The following is a 19,171-nucleotide window of genomic DNA, read 5'->3' as shown; positions in this document are numbered from 1 at the left end:
ATTTCCTAAATCTAGAGGCCATCTTTGCTTCTCCAGAACCAATCAGAGGAGGGAACACTGGGGTCACTCTTTCCTAGCTTTTATGTGGCTGGTATTGTGTCTTTCCCAGCTCTGAAGCTGGCATCCAAATCCTTTACTGGCATGGAGATCCTCTTTGTTTCCCTTTCCATGAATCCAAAAGTTCTGCCTTTGTTGCCTGCCTAGCCATTGGCTGCTGGCACTTTTGTTACCCATTTATAATCAGCTTGGGGCAGGGAATCTCAGTGTCCCAGTACAGGATTATCATGAAATTTGGGAAGAATTTAACAAGAGTACCATAAGAATCAATACACAATTGGGAATTAGCAGAAAAACAAATCAAATCCAAACACCAGGCCCTAAGTATTGCCTTTTTGTTATTATCCTGAATTTAATCATATGGTGAAACTAAGTTCGTTTCCAAGGATTAGGTATTGTGGAGATCCAACCTCACTTTACTCATATTTTCTTTTTAAAACATAATGACTGTCTCTAACAATGCTTTCTGCTTTTCATTGTGCCCCTCAAAACATAAGACCTGTACTTTACCACCAAAGAACAAATCCATATGATTAGTTAAGCTATAACACCCATAATATATAACAGATGACACTGTAAACTACATAAGCCCCTATCCCTAAATCCTGATTGGTGTGAAAATAAAGGTATAATTTGGAAGGAATGTTTCTGTCTGATCCTCCTTTTTTAAAAAAAAATTAATTTTATTTCTTCATTTCTTTATTGTCTAATCTTTTTTTTTACAATCCATACCTTATACCCCTTGTCTTATTCATGGTTTCTATTCCTACACAAACATCATGACCAAGAAGCAAGTTGGGGAGGAAAGGGTTTATTTGGCTTACACTTTCATACTGCTTACTGTTCATCACCAAGGAAGTCGGGACTGGAACTCAAGCAGGTCAAGAAGCAGGAACTGATGCAGAGGCCACAGAAGGATGTTTCTTTACTAGCTTGCTTCACCTGGCTTGCTCAGACTGCTGTCTTAGAGAACCCAAGACTACCAGTGCAGAGAGATGGTCCCACCCACAAGGGGCCTTTCCCCTTGATCACTAATTGAGAAAATGTCTTACATCTGGATCTCATGGAGGCATTTCCCAACTGAAGCTCCTTTCTCTGTAATAACTTCAGCTTGTGTCAAGTTGACACAAAATTAGCCAGTATAATTGACACCTTGTCAATTTGACACGCAAACACATCACTAGTAATGCTCAACTCTTAGTTTCTTATTCATGCCCGAGATATACACAACTTTGAAAGCCCCACAGACTTTACATATTAAAAGTTCAATGCTTTTAAAATATCCAATATCCTTCAAAATCCAAAGCCTTTTACAATGGAATCCACTAAAATACTTGTTTCCTTCAAGAGGGAAAAACATCAGGGCACAGTCACAATCAAAAGTAAAAATTAAACTCCAACTGTCCAATGTCTCGGATCCAACTCACGATCTTTTGGACAACTCCAAAAGAACCAAGGGCTTGGGTCACTTTTCCAACCCTGTCCTTTGTAGCACACCACTTGTCCTCTAGGCTCCAGATGCATGTACTTTACTGCTGCTGCTGTTCTTCGTGGTCAATCATGGACCTGTCAACTCCAACACACTGCATGATCTCTTCAGTACTGGGCCATCAATTTCACCTGAGTCTGCACCTTCACCAGTTGCCTTCCATGGCCTCTCAAAGTGCTGGGCCTTAGCTGCTCTGCATTATCCCTTCATGCCTTCAAAACCAGTACCACGAGGTTAAGACTTACACACTACCAAGTCCAGCCACAGCACAAGGTACCACCTTGATTATCTCTAGAACACTTCCTCTGTGCTCTCAAAAAACACTTCACAGATGATGCCACTTCAATGATGCTGGTTTCTTCTTAATCACTGCTAATTTCTTAGCTCCAGCTAACCAGCATCAACAGTCCCAATAATGCAAAGTTTTCACTCTAGAAATTCTATTATCTTGTTAATCACAGCTGATTCTTCAGCCCCAGTTAACCAGAACCACAGAATCTTCACAAAGTAACAATGGCCCTGAAAAGAGGCTTTAATTTTCCCTCTGAAATTTCACAAGCCAGGCTTCCATCTTCTGCACGGTTCTCAACATTATCTTCCAAGCTCCTACACAACATCCCACAGCGTTCTTAACACAGAATGGATCTTCTAACCCAAAGTTCCAAAGTCCTTCCACAGTCCTCCCAAAACATGGTCAGGTTGTCACAGGAATACCCCACTCCTGATACCAATTTGTCTTAGTCAGGGTTTCTATTCCTGCATAAACATTATGACCAAGAAGCAGTTGGGGAGGAAAGGGAATCCACTCACAATTTCCACATTGATATTCATACCAAAGGATGTCAGGACTGTAACTCAAGCAAGACAATAAGAAACATTTCTTGTATCCCCTTGAACTTTGTATGATTATTTTCAGGATTATAAAGAATTAGAAATGTTTAAAGGCTTCCCCATATTGAATGCATTTATGGGTTTCCCATTCATAATGATGAAGATTTGGGAAATCTGAAAAGGTTTCACCATATTATATTCCTAAATTTATTTGCAGTATGAATTGTTTCATTGTGAAGACTCTAAAATATTCAAAAAGTTTCACCATATTAAACACACTCAGCCTTTTGTTACATTTTGTTTTCTTTTGTGTCTTTGAATATGACTTACAAGTGAAAGGAATACCACATGGCTTGTAGACATCGGATTTCTCACCTCTATGTCCTCTTTTATGTATTTGAAGATTTTAATGCACAAGGCTCTGTTCACTTGTTCATTTCATAGTGTTTTTCTCAACTGTGTCTCTTTTTATTTACTTAGAGACTACTGTGACTTATAAAATGTTTACCACATTGCCTATATTCATAGGGTTTCTATCTAGTGTGTATACTTTTGTGTTGGGAGATGACTCTTTTGTACAATTGCTTTCCCTAATTGGTGTTATTCAGAGGATTTCTCAAAACCTCATGTTCCTTACAGATTTGAAGATGATTGTGATGTAGAAGTGTTTTAAAACATTGCCAATATTCATAGGGTTTCTCTCCTGTATGTGTTCCTTTATATATTTGGAGGCCACTGCTTTGTGAAAAAGCTATAAAAGCACCATTGCTAACATTCAAAAATCTCTCTCCTATACGTGCTCTTTCATGATTTTGTTGATGACTGCTTTTTGAAAAAGTTTAACCACATTGGTTAAAATCAAAGCATTTCTCTCAACTTTATGTGCTTTTATGTGTGTAAAGACTATTGGTTTTCGAAAAAGGTTAACCACATTGGTTACGTTTAAAAGGTTCCTCTCTGGTATATGTTCATTTATGTACTTGAAGATCAATGCTTGCTGCAAAGGCTTTATAACATCAGATACCTACATAGAGTTTCTCTCCTGTATGGTCTTTTCTCTTTAAAGGTCACTCCTTCCTGCAAAGACTTTACCACATTGGTTACATTCCTGGGTTTTTCAGCTGTGTGTGTTCGATTATGATATTCAAGACCACTGCTTCCTTCAAAGGGTTTACCACCTTGGTTACATTCATATGGTGTCTCTCCTGTATTTATCTTTTATGGCATTGGAGACCACTGCTTCCTGCAAAGGCTTTACCATACTAGTTACATTCATAGGGTCTCTCTCCTGTAGGTATTTGCTTATGTATTCGGAGATGACTGCTTTGTGCAAAAGCTTTACCACATTGTTTACATTCATAGGGATTTGCTCCTGAATGTGTTCGTTTATGTTTTTGGAGGTCACTACTGCTTGCGAAGGCTTTACCACATTGTTTACATTCATATGGTTTCTCTCCTGTATGTGTTCGGTTATGGATTTGGAGAGTACTGCTTTCTGCAAAGGTTTTACCACATTGGTTACATTCATAGGGTTTGTCTCCTGTATGTGTTCGGTTATGGATTTGGAGAGTACTGCTTTCTGCAAAGGCTTTACCACATTGGTTACATTCATAGGGTTTGTCTCCTGTATGTGTTCGCTCATGTTTGTGGAGATGACTGCTATGTGCAAAGGCTTTACCACATTGTTTACATTCATACGGTTTCTCTCCTGTATGTGTTTGTTTATGTATTTGGAGGTCACCATTTCTTGCAAAGGCTTTTCCACATTGGTTACATTCATAGGGTTTCTCTCCTGTATGTGTTCGCTTATGTATTCGAAGATTACTGCTATGTGAAAAGGCTTTACCACATTGTTTACATTCATATGGTTTCTCTCCTGTATGTGTTCGGTTATGCATTTGGAGAGTAGAGATTACTGCAAAGGCTTTACCACATTGGTTACATTCATAGGGTTTGTCTCCTGTATGTGTTCGGTTATGGATTTGGAGAGTACTGCTTTCTGCAAAGGCTTTACCACATTGGTTACATTCATAGGGTTTGTCTCCTGTATGTGTTCGCTCATGTTTGTGGAGATGACTGCTATGTGCAAAGGCTTTACCACATTGTTTACATTCATAGGGTTTCTCTCCTGTATGTGTTTGTTTATGTTTTTGGAGGTCACCACTTCTTGCAAAGGCTTTTCCACATTGGTTACATTCATAGGGTTTGTCTCCTGTATGTGTTCGGTTATGGATTTGGAGAGTACTGCTTTCTGCAAAGGCTTTACCACATTGGTTACATTCATAGGGTTTGTCTCCTGTATGTGTTCGCTCATGTTTGTGGAGATGACTGCTATGTGCAAAGGCTTTACCACATTGTTTACATTCATAGGGTTTCTCTCCTGTATGTGTTCGTTTATGTTTTTGGAGGTCATCACTTCTTGCAAAGGCTTTTCCACATTGGTTACATTCATAGGGTTTCTCTCCTGTATGTGTTCGCTTATGTATTCGGAGATGACTGCTTTGTGCAAAGGCTTTACCACATTGTTTACATTCATAGGGTTTCTCTCCTGTATGTGTTCGTTTATGTTGTTGGAGGTCACCACTTCTTGCAAAGGCTTTTCCACATTGGTTACATTCATAGGGTTTCTCTCCTGTATGTGTTCGCTTATGTATTCGGAGATGACTGCTTTGTGCAAAGGCTTTACCACATTGTTTACATTCATAGGGTTTCTCTCCTGTATGTGTGCGTTTATGTTGTTGGAGGACACCACTTCTTGCAAAAGCTTTTCCACATTGTTTACATTCATAGGGTTTCTCTCCTGTATGTGTTCGCTTATGTATTCGGAGATGACAGCTTCTTGCAAAGGCTTTACCACATTGTTTACATTTATAGGGTTTCTCTCCTGTATGTGTTTGCTTATGCATTTGGAGAGTATAGATTACTGCAAAGGCTTTACCACATTGTTTACATTCATAGGGTTTGGCTCCTGTATGTGTTCGCTTATGCATTTGGAGAGTAGAGATTACTGCAAAGGCTTTACCACATTGTTTACATTCATAGGGTTTGTCTCCTGTATGTGTTCGCTCATGTTTGTGGAGATGACTGCTTTGTGCAAAGGCTTTACCACATTGTTTACATTCATAGGGTTTCTCTCCTGTATGTGTTCGTTTATGTTTTTGGAGGACACCACTTCTTGCAAAGGCTTTTCCACATTGGTTACATTCATAGGGTTTCTCTCCTGTATGTGTTCGCTTATGTATTTGGAGGTGACTCCTTCTTTCAAAAGCTTTACCACATTGGTTACATTCATAATGTTTCTCTCCTGCATGTGTTCGATTATGTATTTGGAGATGACAGCTTCTTGCAAAGACTTTACCACATTGTTTACAGTCATAGGGTTTCTCTCCTGTATGTGTTCGCTTATGTATTTGCAGGACATTCCATGTTCTAAAGTCCTTACCACATTGGTTACAGTCATGGTGTTTCTCTCCATTATGTTTAATTTGATGCCTTTGTCTACCACTCTCATATGCAAAGGCTTTACCACATTGAATAAAGTCAGAGGGTTGCTCTGGAGAACAACTTCTTTCATGCCTGCAAATAAAATTTGCACACGTGAAATCTTTCTTACACTGATTATACTGATGAGTCTTTTTATCTGTATGAATTGTTTTAAATTTTGGTTTCATTGAACAGAGCAATCTAATGTTAACATAATATTACTTTGTTTATATTCAAAGGAGTTCTACTAAATTATGAATTGTTTACATCTTCGAGGATATATGAAATGGGAACAGTATTGATTATCAGGCTCACATTTATAACATACTTTTTCTATAAAAGGTTACTCACATATTTGAAAAAAACAGGAAGAACTCACAGTGTTTGCACAATGATTGCATTCACAAATTTTGTTATCATGAGAGTAATACTACATTTGGAATATGAACAAATGCAAAAGAAAAAAATTTTCTACTGCCTTAATTCTCATTACTATTTTCAGCAGTTAGAGTTGGTAAATGTTCCCAGCAATGTTCGGAAACAAATTTTTTATAAACTTATATAGCACATTAAGTATGTTGTTCAAAATATGTTATACTGCATATCCTCTAATTGTTCTGGAAAAGTGAAAGGTATGTGGCTTCTTTCAATGCCCCAGTGATCACAAGGCTTGTATCAATTGTAACCTATGACATCCACATCAAAAGAAGAATAACAAGTGAAAATTCCACATTACATTCACAGCTGACTTTTTTTTGTCACAGAGATGTGGTACAGAGATTAAGGTTTTTCCACAAAACCATTTTTGAATCTTATGAACTGTTCATCTCACTAAATTTAGCAATGTTATTACAAGTATATCATTGAGCTCAGATATACTATGGATTATTTGCTCATTACTAGGTTTTAGACATATACTTGTCACCTAATCACTATGTGTTCCTTTTGCAATAGCTAAGCGATATAAGACTGAAGACACTCACACTTGTATAGCATGGCTGTACTAGGCTTGATTTAAACAGTAACATATGTGTTAAGCCATTATTTCTCTGTCTTTGACCTAATGGAATGTCTTGCAAACAACAGTTACATATCTGCCATAAACATATATGATTTTTATGAAAGTCAGTAAACATCCATCACTGAAAGCAGTGCTTATTGTACCCTATTGGTTTTCTTTACTACTTGTACCACAAGTTAAACTTTCTTCATAGGCATTTTCTCCTCAGCTTGCAGAGTAAAATTACCTTCCATGACTTCGAGAAGTTTGAAAATGGTCTTCAATCGTATGTTCTTCCCAAATGTAACCTAAACCCAGTACCAGAGAAAGTATGTTACATTATTGGCAATTAAACAGTATTTAAGTTATTAACTCCATTGAACTTTAAAACCATGAGTGATTTATTCATCATATTCTTCCTCATTCTCAATTGAAATTATAAAAACAAATAACAATAACAAAGAAACAGTTGTGCATACATGTTATAAAGTAAATTAAAAAATCATAATATTACCTATAGCTGTGAGATTCCTGTAGGTCTCTAGCATCACACCCTTGTAGAGACTCTTCTGAGAAGGATCCAGCAAAGCCCACTCATCCTGAGTGAAGTTCACCTGCACGTCATCATAGGTGACTAAATCCTAAAAGATTCGATACGTGCATATATAAAAAAATATGATACAGACAACAGTGTAAAGGTGTACTTCAAAATGAGTATTCGCTGACTGCCCTGCCCACCCACATAGTACTTTTTATCCAGTCTTTCACAGTTGGACAACAAAAACTTAAGTAAATAAATGATCTCTGGGAACCTGATGCCTTAGTATTAAGATGTTAATACATGGAACCATGTAGAATGCTGCTAGACCTTCACCCATTTTTTGTTCCCTGAGACCCAATATGCAAGAGTCCCCTTAGGACTGCAGTTTCCTCTCACCTGTCCATGCTACCTGCAGATACAAAAGACCTTTTCCACCTCCCCTTCCTTTCTTGCCACATGTCTGTGTCTTAGCCCCCAAGTATGGGCAGGCACACCCTTCTCAACCATAGCCAGTACTCCCGAAGAACAAGCAATCTGTCTAAAGACCAAGACCACTATCTGTTATCCTAGACATAATTCTCATAGTAGCACACAGAACTGCAACACAATATCAGGGAAAGCTTCCTCTGCCCATTTCCATGTGGCCAATTTTCAACTTTTCTTCAATAACTAATACAACTACACCAGGAACAATGTGAACTTGACCAATGTTACCTGTGCTATTATGTGTATAGAAATAAAATCATATTTCCTGACTCCGATAAAAATAACATAAATAAGTGACCCTGAAACTGTTATAAATCTGACCCTCCAGATACTACTGATCTGTCTTCAAACAGAGAGGCCCCATGCTCTAGAGTTCTCATTGAAATTGTTGATGATGAGAAAGTTGGACTATGGCTCAATAGCTGTTCATGACCCTTAGTAATTTCATGTTAAACCAGCCCCACCGAAGTATACAAAACAATGCTGAATGATAATTTAATGTCTGCTTCCTGCCATATGCATTATGTTCCAATCTGTCCTATCCACCCACCCAGCACCATCAACACCTGAGAAACTTCTGCATGTCAGAAGCTTTTTTTGTAACCAAGAATTGAAGTTCTGTGAATTATTGCATTTTGACAATAGTTAACAGAAAGATAAAAGGAATCTAATCAAATATTTCTGAAGGATGATCGTGATCAGCTCTTTACTACTAACTTCTAAAGTATTTATAAAACTAGTCACACAAAACTGAATACAGAAGGGTCAGAAATTCTAGAAATCAAACCATTGCTTTTCCAATGTTGTCCTACTACACACCAAAGGCAATTCCTGTATATACACACTGCATAGTGACATTTAAGTTTCATACCTTGCCACTCCCAGGGCTACCGAGCCTCTGGGAGCCCTGTAAATCCACACTTAGGAAGAGTCAAAGGACGAGGAGCTCTGTTATGATCACCACATGGACCAACAGAACCACACTCTGACCCACAGTCCATTTAGAACCAGCAGATCAGACTCAAATAGCTCTGCAGACTTGCTCCTCCTGTATTCTCAGTGGAGATTACTATAATAACCAGGGGATGGCTTGTAGTCTTCCAGGCAGCTTGTAAAACATGCATCTGAGGAGAATCTTGTAAAGAACCTGTAAGCTACCTTCCCCTAGTGTTCCTGATTGTTAGTCCTGCCCAAAGTCCCTCATTAACTTGGAAAAGCCAGCAGGGCCTCAGGGCAACAGCAGCTCCTCTACTGTGGGATCACTGAGCAAAAGACTCAGACAGCTGAAACCTTCCAAGCTCAACTGTTATACCCTACAAGTAGACATAGCCCTAGTCTGGAAAATTTACATTGAAAAGAATATTCTAGTCCTGCAGACCAAGTATTTTCCATTTAAAAGGCCTAGGGTCCTTTCTTTGTATATTCAATTATGCATGCAGCCAACTCTTCTTCATAGTGGGGAGGTCCTGCAGACAAACTGGGATCAAATTCATACATTAACAATATTAAAAGTAAAAGTGGCTATGAATTTTAAAGATAGAAACTTTTAATGGGCAAAAAAAAAGGAAGAAAATGAAGAAATAAAATGTAAAGACATCACTGCTCCTAGGTATGGTGGAGGAGAAAGTATATTATACACAAAAGAGTGAACATAGCCAGACCCAGTTATACCTGGGATAATACAGAGTAGACATGACCTGGGACCTTGTGGAGAGAGGAAGGAGGGCAGAAGCAAGAGTCAGATCAGGATGATTAATGATAGATGAAAAGTCCAGTTCCTAAATGATTGAATTGCATAAGGAATGGCAGCTGGGAGATTGGCAGTCCTACTGCTGGGGTAGATGGTGAGGTATGCCAGCAATATGGTGTCACAACGAGGGCCTGTGATCTCATTTGACATTGCCCTAATCTGAAAAATGCCTGAAGATGACCAGTATGGAATTTTACTGATTGTGTAAAATTGATTACTTGACTCCTCACGGTGAATGTCAACCACTGCCAAAGCAGAAAGGCCTCACCTACCTCATTCCTCCTCCTTTTCTGTGCTGCAAGTAGACCAGCTTCAAAGTTGGTCAGTGAACTCAACATTATACCTGTCCCTCTTTATTTGTAATCCCCTAATTTGTAACCCTGTAACCCAGGGAGGTTAGACAACACTCATTCCCTGGTGTCTTTTGTCTCACTGATCAGTCAGAACCCAGCCTGAAAGCAGTTGTAGGACTGTTTTCCAAGCCCTGGGCAGCAGAGGCTGGAAGAGGAGTTCAAAGCAAGTTTTAACTACATGACATAAAGAAAGTAGGAGCTACAGGAGATGTTTCTCTAAACAGACAGATATGAAATCTCTTTAAAAATAGGAATGAAATTCTTAATTTGGGGGAAATATTGGAGAATAGAAACACGTAAGACGTCAAATCACCTATGCATAATGAAAATGAAATTCAGAAAAGTAATACCAAAATTTAATATTTAAAAAGATCAATATAATTGAAAAAATATATTCCTGTACTGATTTGAAAAAGATCAGGCCCTTCCTGGTAGAAGGAATGTCATTAATAAGATAGCATTTGACCTTGCCCCTATGTGCTTTGTTAACTACTGAGACCTATAATGTGACACACACAGTTACAAGTAATGGCATGTGTTTTACATTTTTGAGCTCACTTAAATATGTCACCCAAGGATTGCACATGTTTATCTAATACAGATCCTGAAATGGGAATTCATTACTAACTGGTTCTAGCTAACCTGCCCAAATTAAACACCCACCAATCAGATTTTACTAAACTATATCCATAAATTAATATAATCTGTGAAGTTATCAAATTATTCTCACTGCCCTAATCAGGTCCTTCTCCATAACAGTGACCCCTGCAGCATACTCCCCTCTGGTCTGTAACCTAGCTCTTGTCAGCACTGTTTTATCTGACAGTGTACACAGTAAGCTGTTTCTCTGGTTCTCATCCTGCCAAGTGTATTTCCACACACAAGCCCCTGCCACAAAGGTTTTGTCCAGATGCAGGCTTATAATAAAGTTACTCAGAGGCCACAGCCTGGTCCAAAAGGAGAGACTAAGTCCACAAGGGACCTCACAGGTGGCCCCATCTGTCTGGCTGAGGCTTACCATCCTGCCTCTGGGAAGACCTATTACACAGGCATCCTTTGCTAAGATGCTTGCTCACCCCACTTCGTTGGAGATGAAGTTGCACTTACCATGTCTGAAGTTCTAAGCTTGCCTGAGCTAACCTCACAGCATTCAGTAAAAATAATAAGAACCGATTCCACAGAAAATCTGAGAGCAGCTGAGTTACACAGAGAAACTTGCAGGCTTAGTAACTGGAAGAGTCACCTCCTCTTCTGCCTGGCAACTCCATGTGGAGGTTTTGATTGGCCATTGAGTCTTGAGTGACATGAGGACCATGCTTAGGGTCAGAGTGTCTGTAGGGACACAGCACAATGGTTCGAGCCTGGGCCAATCCTTTTCCATATCTGCAGATTTCCAGTTCAGTAGCACTAGTGTGTCTCCTCCAATGGCCTACCTGTCTGATCCCCTGCCAAGCCCTTCTGAGGGGCTAAGATTCTTGATCCCTGCTGCTTACCTGCCTGCCTCTCCACCTTTCTGGTCAGTGACCCTGGGTTCACTGCTTTGAAAGGTTGGAGCTTGCCTGAGCTCCAAATCCAGCGCTCAGGAGGCATTTCCCCTTCTTCCTCCTGGAATCAAGCTGGGTAGCTTGCATACCCCATCAATCAGCTGACACTGGAGTTACCAAACTGTCCACAGGTGGTCAGTGCCAGAATATTAGCAACTGAAGAGGGATTTTAGGACACAAGATTTTGTTTTGTGGCTTCAGGCTGGGTTCAGGTAAATTGCAAGTACTTTCTACCTAATGGCTATGAGACAAGGCTCAGAGCAAAGCAGGACACATGTCACTGAGGAGCACTCAGTGCATTAATCAGAACAATTGTCCTCACTGGGTTGGTAAAACAAACATAACAACAACAAACCCACACCTATATTAGTAAAATATATCACTGTTCTGATTTGAAAAAGACCAGGCCCTTCTTGGTAGAAGGAATGGCATTAATAAGATAGTGTTTGACCTTGCCCCTAAGTGCTTTGTTAACTACTGATGTCTACAATGTGACACACACAGCTACAGATAATGTCATGTGTTTAATATTTGTGGGCTCACTTAAATATGTCACCCAAGGATTGCACATATCTCATAATACAGATCCTAAAAAGGGAATTCATTACCCACTGGTTCAAGCTAACCTGCCCAAATTAAACACCCACGAATCTAGTTTTATATACGTCCATGCATAATTAATACAATCTGTGAAATTACAAAATCATTCTCACTGCCCTAATCAGGCCCTTCTCGATAACAGTGGCCCCTGCAGCATACTCCCCTTTCCTTTGGTCTGTGACTTAGCTCTTGTCAGCACTGTTTTACCTGACAGTGTACACAGTAAGCTGTTCCTCTGGTTCTCATCCTGCCAAGTGTATTTCCACACACAAGCCCCTGCCACAAAGGTTTTTTCCAGTGCAGTCTTATAATAAAGTTACTCAGAGGCCACAGCCTGGTCCAAAAGGAGAGACTAGGTCCACAAAAGACCTCACAGGTGGCCCCATCTGTCTGGCTGATGCTTACCATCCTGGCTCTGGGAAGACCTAGTACACAGGCATCCTTTGCTAAGATGCTAGCTCCTCCTCTTTGTGGGACATGACACTGCACTTACCATGTGTGAAGTTCTGAGCTTGCTTGAGCTAAATTCACAGCATCCAGCGAAGACACTAAGAACAGATCACACAGAAACACTGAGATCAGCTGAGTTACACAGAGAAACTTGCAGGCTTGGTACCCGGAAGTCACTGCCTCTTCTAACTGGCAGCTCCATGTGGAGGTTCTGATTGGCTATTGAATCTTGAGTGACATGAGCAACACCCTTAGGGTTAGAGTTTGCTGAAGGGACACAATATAGTGTTTCCAGCCTGGGCCAATCCTTTTCCATATCTGCAGATTTCCAGTTCAGTAGCACCAATGTGTCTCCTCCAATAGCCTACCTGTCTGTTCTCCCGCCAAGCCCTTGGGAGGGGCTAAGATTCCTGATCCCTGCTGCTTACCTGCCTGCCTCTCCACCTTTCTGGTCAGTGACCCTGAGTTCACTGCTTTGGAGCTTGCCTGAGCTCCAATGACAGGACTCAGGAGGCAATTTCCCTTCTTCCTCCTGGAATCAAGCTGGATAGTTTGCATATCCCATTAATCAGCTGACACTGGAGTTACCAAACTGTCCACAGGTGGTCAGTGCCAGAATATTAGCAACTGAAGAGGGTTTTTTGGACACAAACTTTGTTTTGTGGCTTCAGGCTGGGTTCAGGTAAATTGCAAGTACTTTCCACCTAATGGCTATGAGACAAGGCTCAGAGCAAAGCAGGACACATGTCAGACACTGTGGAGCACTCTTGTTAATCAGCTCATTGTCCTCAGTGGGTTGGTAAAACAAACATAACAACAACAAACCCACACCTATATTTGGAAAAATATATCACTGTACTGATTTGAAAAAGATCAGGCCTTTCTTGGTAGAAGGAATGGCATTAATAAGATAGTGTTTGACCTTGTTCCTATGTGCTTTGTTAACTACTGAGATCTATAATCTGACACACAGAGCTCCAGCTAATGGCATGTGTTTTACATTTCTGATACATTCTATCTATATAGTACAGATCCTAAAACAGAAATTCATTATCACTGGCTCAAGCCAACCTGCACAAACTAAGCACCCACCAATCTAATTTTATTTAATATCATGCATTATTTAATACATGCTGTTAAATTACAAAATTATTCACCCTGCCTGACTCTTATCCTTCTCTAGAATGGTGACACCTGGAGCAGATTCTCTTATGGTTTTATCTATGATCAAGCTATCTCCCGCCCTGTTTCACCTGACAGAGATAACAGTAAACCATTGCTCCCGTTCTTATCTAAAGGTGGAAGAAATGGAGGGTTCATTATATGACTCAAATGAGCAATTATAAAACACTTTTTTGCTACATTCTTTAACTCAAGAATTTAGGAATTTATATCAAGAGGAAAGCAAGGCCATTGTCCTGGGTAGCAGCAGACCAGGATCAAGGCTACCTGAGTCAAAATAGCTTGTCTTAGAAACATCTCTATATGGGGAAGAAGAGACAGCTCTCCCAGAACTAACATGTCACCCCAGAAAAAATCTCTCCATATAAAACTAAAATATTAATTAGGAAAAATGTCTTAATGACAGCATGGATTCAGCTGCGGCTAATGCTCAAAGACCAGGCAGCCAAAAACAGGTTTTGGATTCCACACATGCTCTCACCCATAAGTTTCTTTCCTGTTCAGTCCCCAGGTTATTTTGAACAATTTTAATATGGACTGGAGATTACAAGTCCTACTTAAGACTGCTAGGAGATTTACACAGCAAAGACCCCCAGAATCACTTATTAAGTGTCTCAGAGCCCTGAAATAGCAAGCCATTTCTCAGAGATGGGTTCCTGAGTTGGAGGTCGCAGGAGATGAGAAAAATAGCAAAAGTAGAAGGTAGAATTTACAACAGCTGCAGTGGGGACAGCTTACACAAGCTATGTCTTATGCCAAGTAAACTTTTTAAGAGTAGCATCAGCCGGGCGTTTTGGCGCACGCCTTTAACCCCAGCACTTGAGAGGCAGAGGCAGGCGGATTTCTGAGATCGAGGCCAGCCTGGTCTACAGAGTGAGTTCCAGGACAGCCAGGGCTATACAGAGAAACCCTGTCTCAAAAATAAAATCAAAAAAAAAAAAAAAAAAAAAAAAAAGAAGAGTAGCATCTTGTATCCTACTTACAGGGATAAGTGGAAAGAAATGGAGACCTCTATGAAGTTTGCAGAAGCTAGAATACACTGGGACAAATTCAGGAGAAGTCTAATAAAAGAACCCTGCACAAGGGAACTGCCAAGTATCTAAAAAAAACATTACTGACCAAGCCCCCAGTGGACTTGGGGACCCTACTCAGTGCAGGGAGGCACAGAATTACTGCATGGCACAGCAGAGAGGGAGGTAGAGTTGACTGGCACTGCAGAAGTGGGTTTGCAACTTCCGCTCCCTGCCTGCATTCCTTTGTATTTGCTGGAACCCTCGCACCAAGGCTGGCAAGAGATCTCCGTGGAAAACCTTTGGTACCCAAGTCCACAAGCTACTAGGGCTACTGAGCTTCCCACATCCCCATTAATCCACACTCAGAAAGGGGCAAAGGACAAGGGCCTCTGCTATGATCACCACATGGACCAACAGAACCACAGTCCTTGGAACCAGCAGATCTGACTCAGATAACTCAGTAAACTTGCTCCTCCTGGCCTGGCAAAGGAGACAATTACAATCACCATGACATGGCTTTTGGCCTTCTTCACAGTTTGCAACAGATGGCTCTGAAGAGACTCCCATAAAGAACCCCAAGCTACCTTCCACTAGGGTTCCTGATAGAGAGGCATGGACAGAGTCCCTCATTAGCCTGGAAAACACAGCTGGGACTGGGACAACAGCAGCTCCTCCACTGTAAGATCACAGAGCAAATGATTCAGACAGCTGAAGCTTTCCTGGCTCAGCAATTCCGCCACAGTTGCAGACAGAGCTCTAGTCTGGGAAATTTGCATTCACTAGAATTTTCCTGACTCCACTTATTTTCCTTTTTAAAGGCACAGAGCCTTTCTTTGCAATTAAAGAACATTATTAAATTATACAGGCAATGTCCAGTGCAGCCATCTCTGCTTCATACTTGGGAAGACCTGCAGCCAAACTGCAATCAAATTCACACAGTAACAAAAATTAAAAAGAAAACCTCCCGCCAGAAGGCCATCCTGTACTCCAGCCCCGGACCTGACCAAGGACTCTCGCTCGCGTGGGAAGCATTCAGCGACCCCTCTCCCCGACTTCTCCTCCTTTTGGCCCCGAAGCCTAGTTCCAGCCCGGGGACCCCATTCTGTCTTAAGCTCTTCCGTGGTATCCCGCGTGGGATGCTGGATGCTGGGAACCTGGTGCCTAGAGCTGCCCTTGTCCACCACCCACCGAGTTGGGTCCGTGCCTTCCCAAGGCCAGAGAGCCAACCGGGGCCATGTGGAAAGCATCCTGCAGTCCTCCTGCTCCTGCCTGCCCAGAGCACTGGAACTCTGGCTGGAAGTGAGCTCTCCCACTCCCCTCTTTTCCCCACACCGACGGCACCGCAGGAGATGACCTGGCACTTACCATGTTTGGAGTTCTGAGCTTGACTAACCTCCTCTCACAACACCCAGTAGAGTCACGCATAACACATCACACAGAAACTCTCATGACTGCTGAGTTACAGAAAGGAGCTTGCAAGCTTGACCCGGAAGAACCGCCTCCTCTTCTGACTGGCAGGTCCATGTGGAGGTTCTGATTGGCTATTGAGTCTTGAGTGACATGAGCACCACCCTTAGGGTTAGAGTGTGTTAAAGAGACACAGCATAGAGGTTCCAGCTTTGGCCAAAAGTTTTCCAGATCTGTAGATTTGAAGTTCATTAGCACAAGAACCTCTCGTCCAATTGCTTACCGGTCTGTCCTCCCATCAAGCCCCTGGGAGAACGTAAGACTTCACATCCCTGCTATTCAACTGCCTGCTTCTACCCCCATGTGGGCAGTAACACTATGCTCACTGCTTTGCAAATTTGGAGCTTGCTTGAGCTCCAATCACAGCACTCAGAAGGTATTTCCACTTCTTCCTCCTGGATTCAAGTTGGATGGCTCTCACAGTCAATAAATCAGATTAGCTTCAAAAGATTTTGCAATGCATTTCTTCAAGTGTGGGAGCATTGAGATTTTACTCAGGGAATCTAGACACATTTACACATAGGTTTGCCAACTCCTATGAATATCAAGTTAAATCCTTTTCTGAAGATGGTCAAATGTAAAAACTGAGATATTGAAGGGCATTCTTACCTCATAGTCATCCACAATCATCCATAAATTATAAAAATGTAGGATATAAATGCATCTGGAAAGTACATCTTGTAGTACAGGTCTTAGCTGTAAATCAAGGGACAGCTGAGAACTCATAATTTGAACTCCACGAAAGTGGGAGCTTGCAATATGGGCGTGGTCAGAAGATGTTAAAGCCTGAAAATGCACCCAAGTGTCACACCTCTTCCAAAAAGGCAGACCTGTGTTCCTTCCCAAACTGTTCCACAAACTAGGAAACATGTATTCAAACTTATGAGTCTACGGGAGCCATATTAATTTAACTACCATCTGTCTCCTCAAACGTGAAAACACCTGTTTATCTAACATGACTCTAACATATCCTAAAGAGAGACTATTATGCTTTCAACATACAATGTCACAAAAGAAGCCTTACCAGAAAGAATCAGAGCATATAAACAATAAACAGAACAAACAAGACCAAAATTCAACAGGGAATCCATCAAAACTAATAGTTTCTTGTTCAGCAACTTGAGATTATGATGAAATTGCATAAGTCACAAGGTCTTAGGTATTCCCACTCTTTTAGTTCTGTCACCTGAAGCACACAGAGCTTTGTTTCCTCAAAGTCACTATCTTCTTTCAGCTTTCCTCAAAGCTGGTGTTTGTATCTCAAATCTATAATGTATAGCACTCTCTCTTATTTTATTGAAAGAAGGTTAGTGGGCTACAGGGATCATTCAGTTGTTGTTAAGAGCACTGCTCAAACCCATTTCACTTCCTAGCACTCAAATTGGAGTTCACTCATCTGTAGCTACACTTCTATGAAAATACTTGAGTATAAGCTGGTACGTGGCAATGACTTGGATGGTTACATAAGTGGTACATTTGCTCTAAATCCTGACATCTAGATTTAAGATTAATGATATCAAAGTGTACCTCTGTTGCCAAGGACCAAGCCTGGGCTTGGAGAGTGGTAGAGAGAGAAGGGGTATCTGGGAGCGTGAAAACAAAGGACTGGTAGTCAAGTCCTGTGACCAAGCTGTCAGTCTATGCTCTGCAGGAGACAGCTTTCCATCCTTCTTTCGCTGTATTCTGTTTTCTTTCTGATCTGCTTGCTCTGCAGGTCTCCAGACAGCTCTCTGTCTATGTTCTGCTGGAGACTCTTCACCAAGCAGCTATCTCCTGCTATTCTAAAAAATTCACTCAATAGTTCATCTCCTGCATACCATAACCAGAATCTATTATTATATCTCTCAACCCAGCCATTTACTCCAGGTTTCTTTTTGATGGTCTTAAAATAGCATCCTGTGTCCACAGGAACTTAATTCTTATGAGATAGCAAGCACACATTTTCTTTTAAACTTACAAAAGCAGATATCTGCCTGCCTCTGTGAAGCATAAAGGCTAAGCTCAAACTGGCTGGGTGCAACCCAGGCCTGAAATTACCATTTCTACCACACATGAGACTAAATTTGCTCTTTCCCAGGCTGATCCTGAAATCAGTAATCTGTCAGCCTTTGTGACCCGTCTAGCAGGTCCAGGTATTCGAGGGTCTCGAGGGGACCTCTTCCTAAGAACCAAATGGGGGATGGAGAGGGACGAGGGCCTTGTGCGAATAACTACACGGAAACCGTTCTGGAATGCATCAAAGCCCCCAAATGTATTAGCCAGGCCCGAGGTTTAAATGCACAATCAAAAGGGGAAGTACAGATACTTATCAGTGGGAGGGGTAGGGCAATACAAGCAAAAGGAGAAGTACTTATGTGAGGGGGGCAATAGAAATTCTTTTGGCAGCTACACGGGGAAGCAGGAACTTGGTGGTATCAGGGTGTGGTCAGGACATCGGTGATGACCTAGGGCTGGAACATCCCCTGGTTCTCGGAATCCATGTGTCAGTGTCCTGCTTTTGACCCCTTTTTCTTCTCGGGGGAAGAGGCCCAATTCAGAGATCAAGAGTTGTCTTAATAGCTCCCAACATCTCCCCCATTTTAATATTTTTATAAAGGCATATTGTATAATAAATCTGTAGCCACGTTTTTAACGATCGCCTAAACGTCTGTTTGCTCACTGGGTGATTCTCTAAAACCACGAAGGACCCAAGGACAAGTCATCTATGAGGCTTGAATTAATGGTCCCAGTCTGTTGGGTATAACCTGGGCCAGCAAAGGGATTTAGGAACGAAGCAAGCTCCATGGGTAGAGGTAGAGGCCTGATCCCCAGTGTGCAATGTTAGGGGCCATATACAGGATTGACTCTCATGCCCACAGATTTTTACCCAGAGTAACCCTGACCTGCTCCTGTGCCATTTTTCTTGGGGGAAGGACCCTAGGGCAC

At 41.3% G+C, this 19,171-nt stretch overlaps 1 protein-coding gene across 3 annotated transcripts; it reads right to left on the bottom strand.

Annotated features, from left to right (window-relative positions):
• Positions 1-770: 770 nt before the first annotated feature.
• Positions 771-16,684, bottom strand: Gm14295 (predicted gene 14295). Of its 3 annotated transcripts, XM_030245890.1 has the most exons (5): positions 16,145-16,684; positions 12,628-12,682; positions 7,375-7,501; positions 7,108-7,168; positions 771-5,953 (listed from the first exon to the last, which is right to left on the bottom strand). In XM_030245890.1, the coding sequence occupies exons 2-5, from the start codon at positions 12,628-12,630 to the stop codon at positions 3,640-3,642; spliced, it is 2,505 nt and encodes an 834-aa protein (XP_030101750.1). In that variant the 5' UTR covers positions 12,631-12,682; positions 16,145-16,684; the 3' UTR covers positions 771-3,639. The 3 variants fall into 3 exon arrangements, with proteins under 3 accessions (XP_030101750.1, XP_030101746.1, NP_001191986.1); XM_030245886.1 differs by lacking the exon at positions 12,628-12,682; NM_001205057.2 differs by lacking the exon at positions 771-5,953 and having other exon boundaries at positions 6,159-7,168; positions 16,145-16,263.
• Between the last annotated feature and the right edge of the window lie 2,487 nt (positions 16,685-19,171).

Source organism: Mus musculus, chromosome 2 (genome assembly GCF_000001635.26).
Source record: "Mus musculus strain C57BL/6J chromosome 2, GRCm38.p6 C57BL/6J".
In the NCBI taxonomy this organism is placed as follows: Eukaryota; Metazoa; Chordata; class Mammalia; order Rodentia; family Muridae; genus Mus; species Mus musculus.
The sequence above is the reverse complement of the archived record's forward strand: the minus strand, read 5'-3'. Positions and strand labels throughout refer to the sequence as shown.

Excerpts from the sequence above, each read along its gene's own strand:
- Gm14295 (XM_030245886.1), bottom strand. The coding sequence starts at position 16,204 with ATGCGTGACTCTACTGGGTGTTGTGAGAGGAGGTTAGTCAAGCTCAGA. Across the intron at positions 7,169-7,374 it reads CAGGAATCTCACAGCTATAG|GTTACATTTGGGAAGAACAT; the intron begins GTAATATTATGA and ends TACTGGGTTTAG. Across the intron at positions 5,954-7,107 it reads ACTTCTCGAAGTCATGGAAG|GCATGAAAGAAGTTGTTCTC; the intron begins GTAATTTTACTC and ends TTTTATTTGCAG.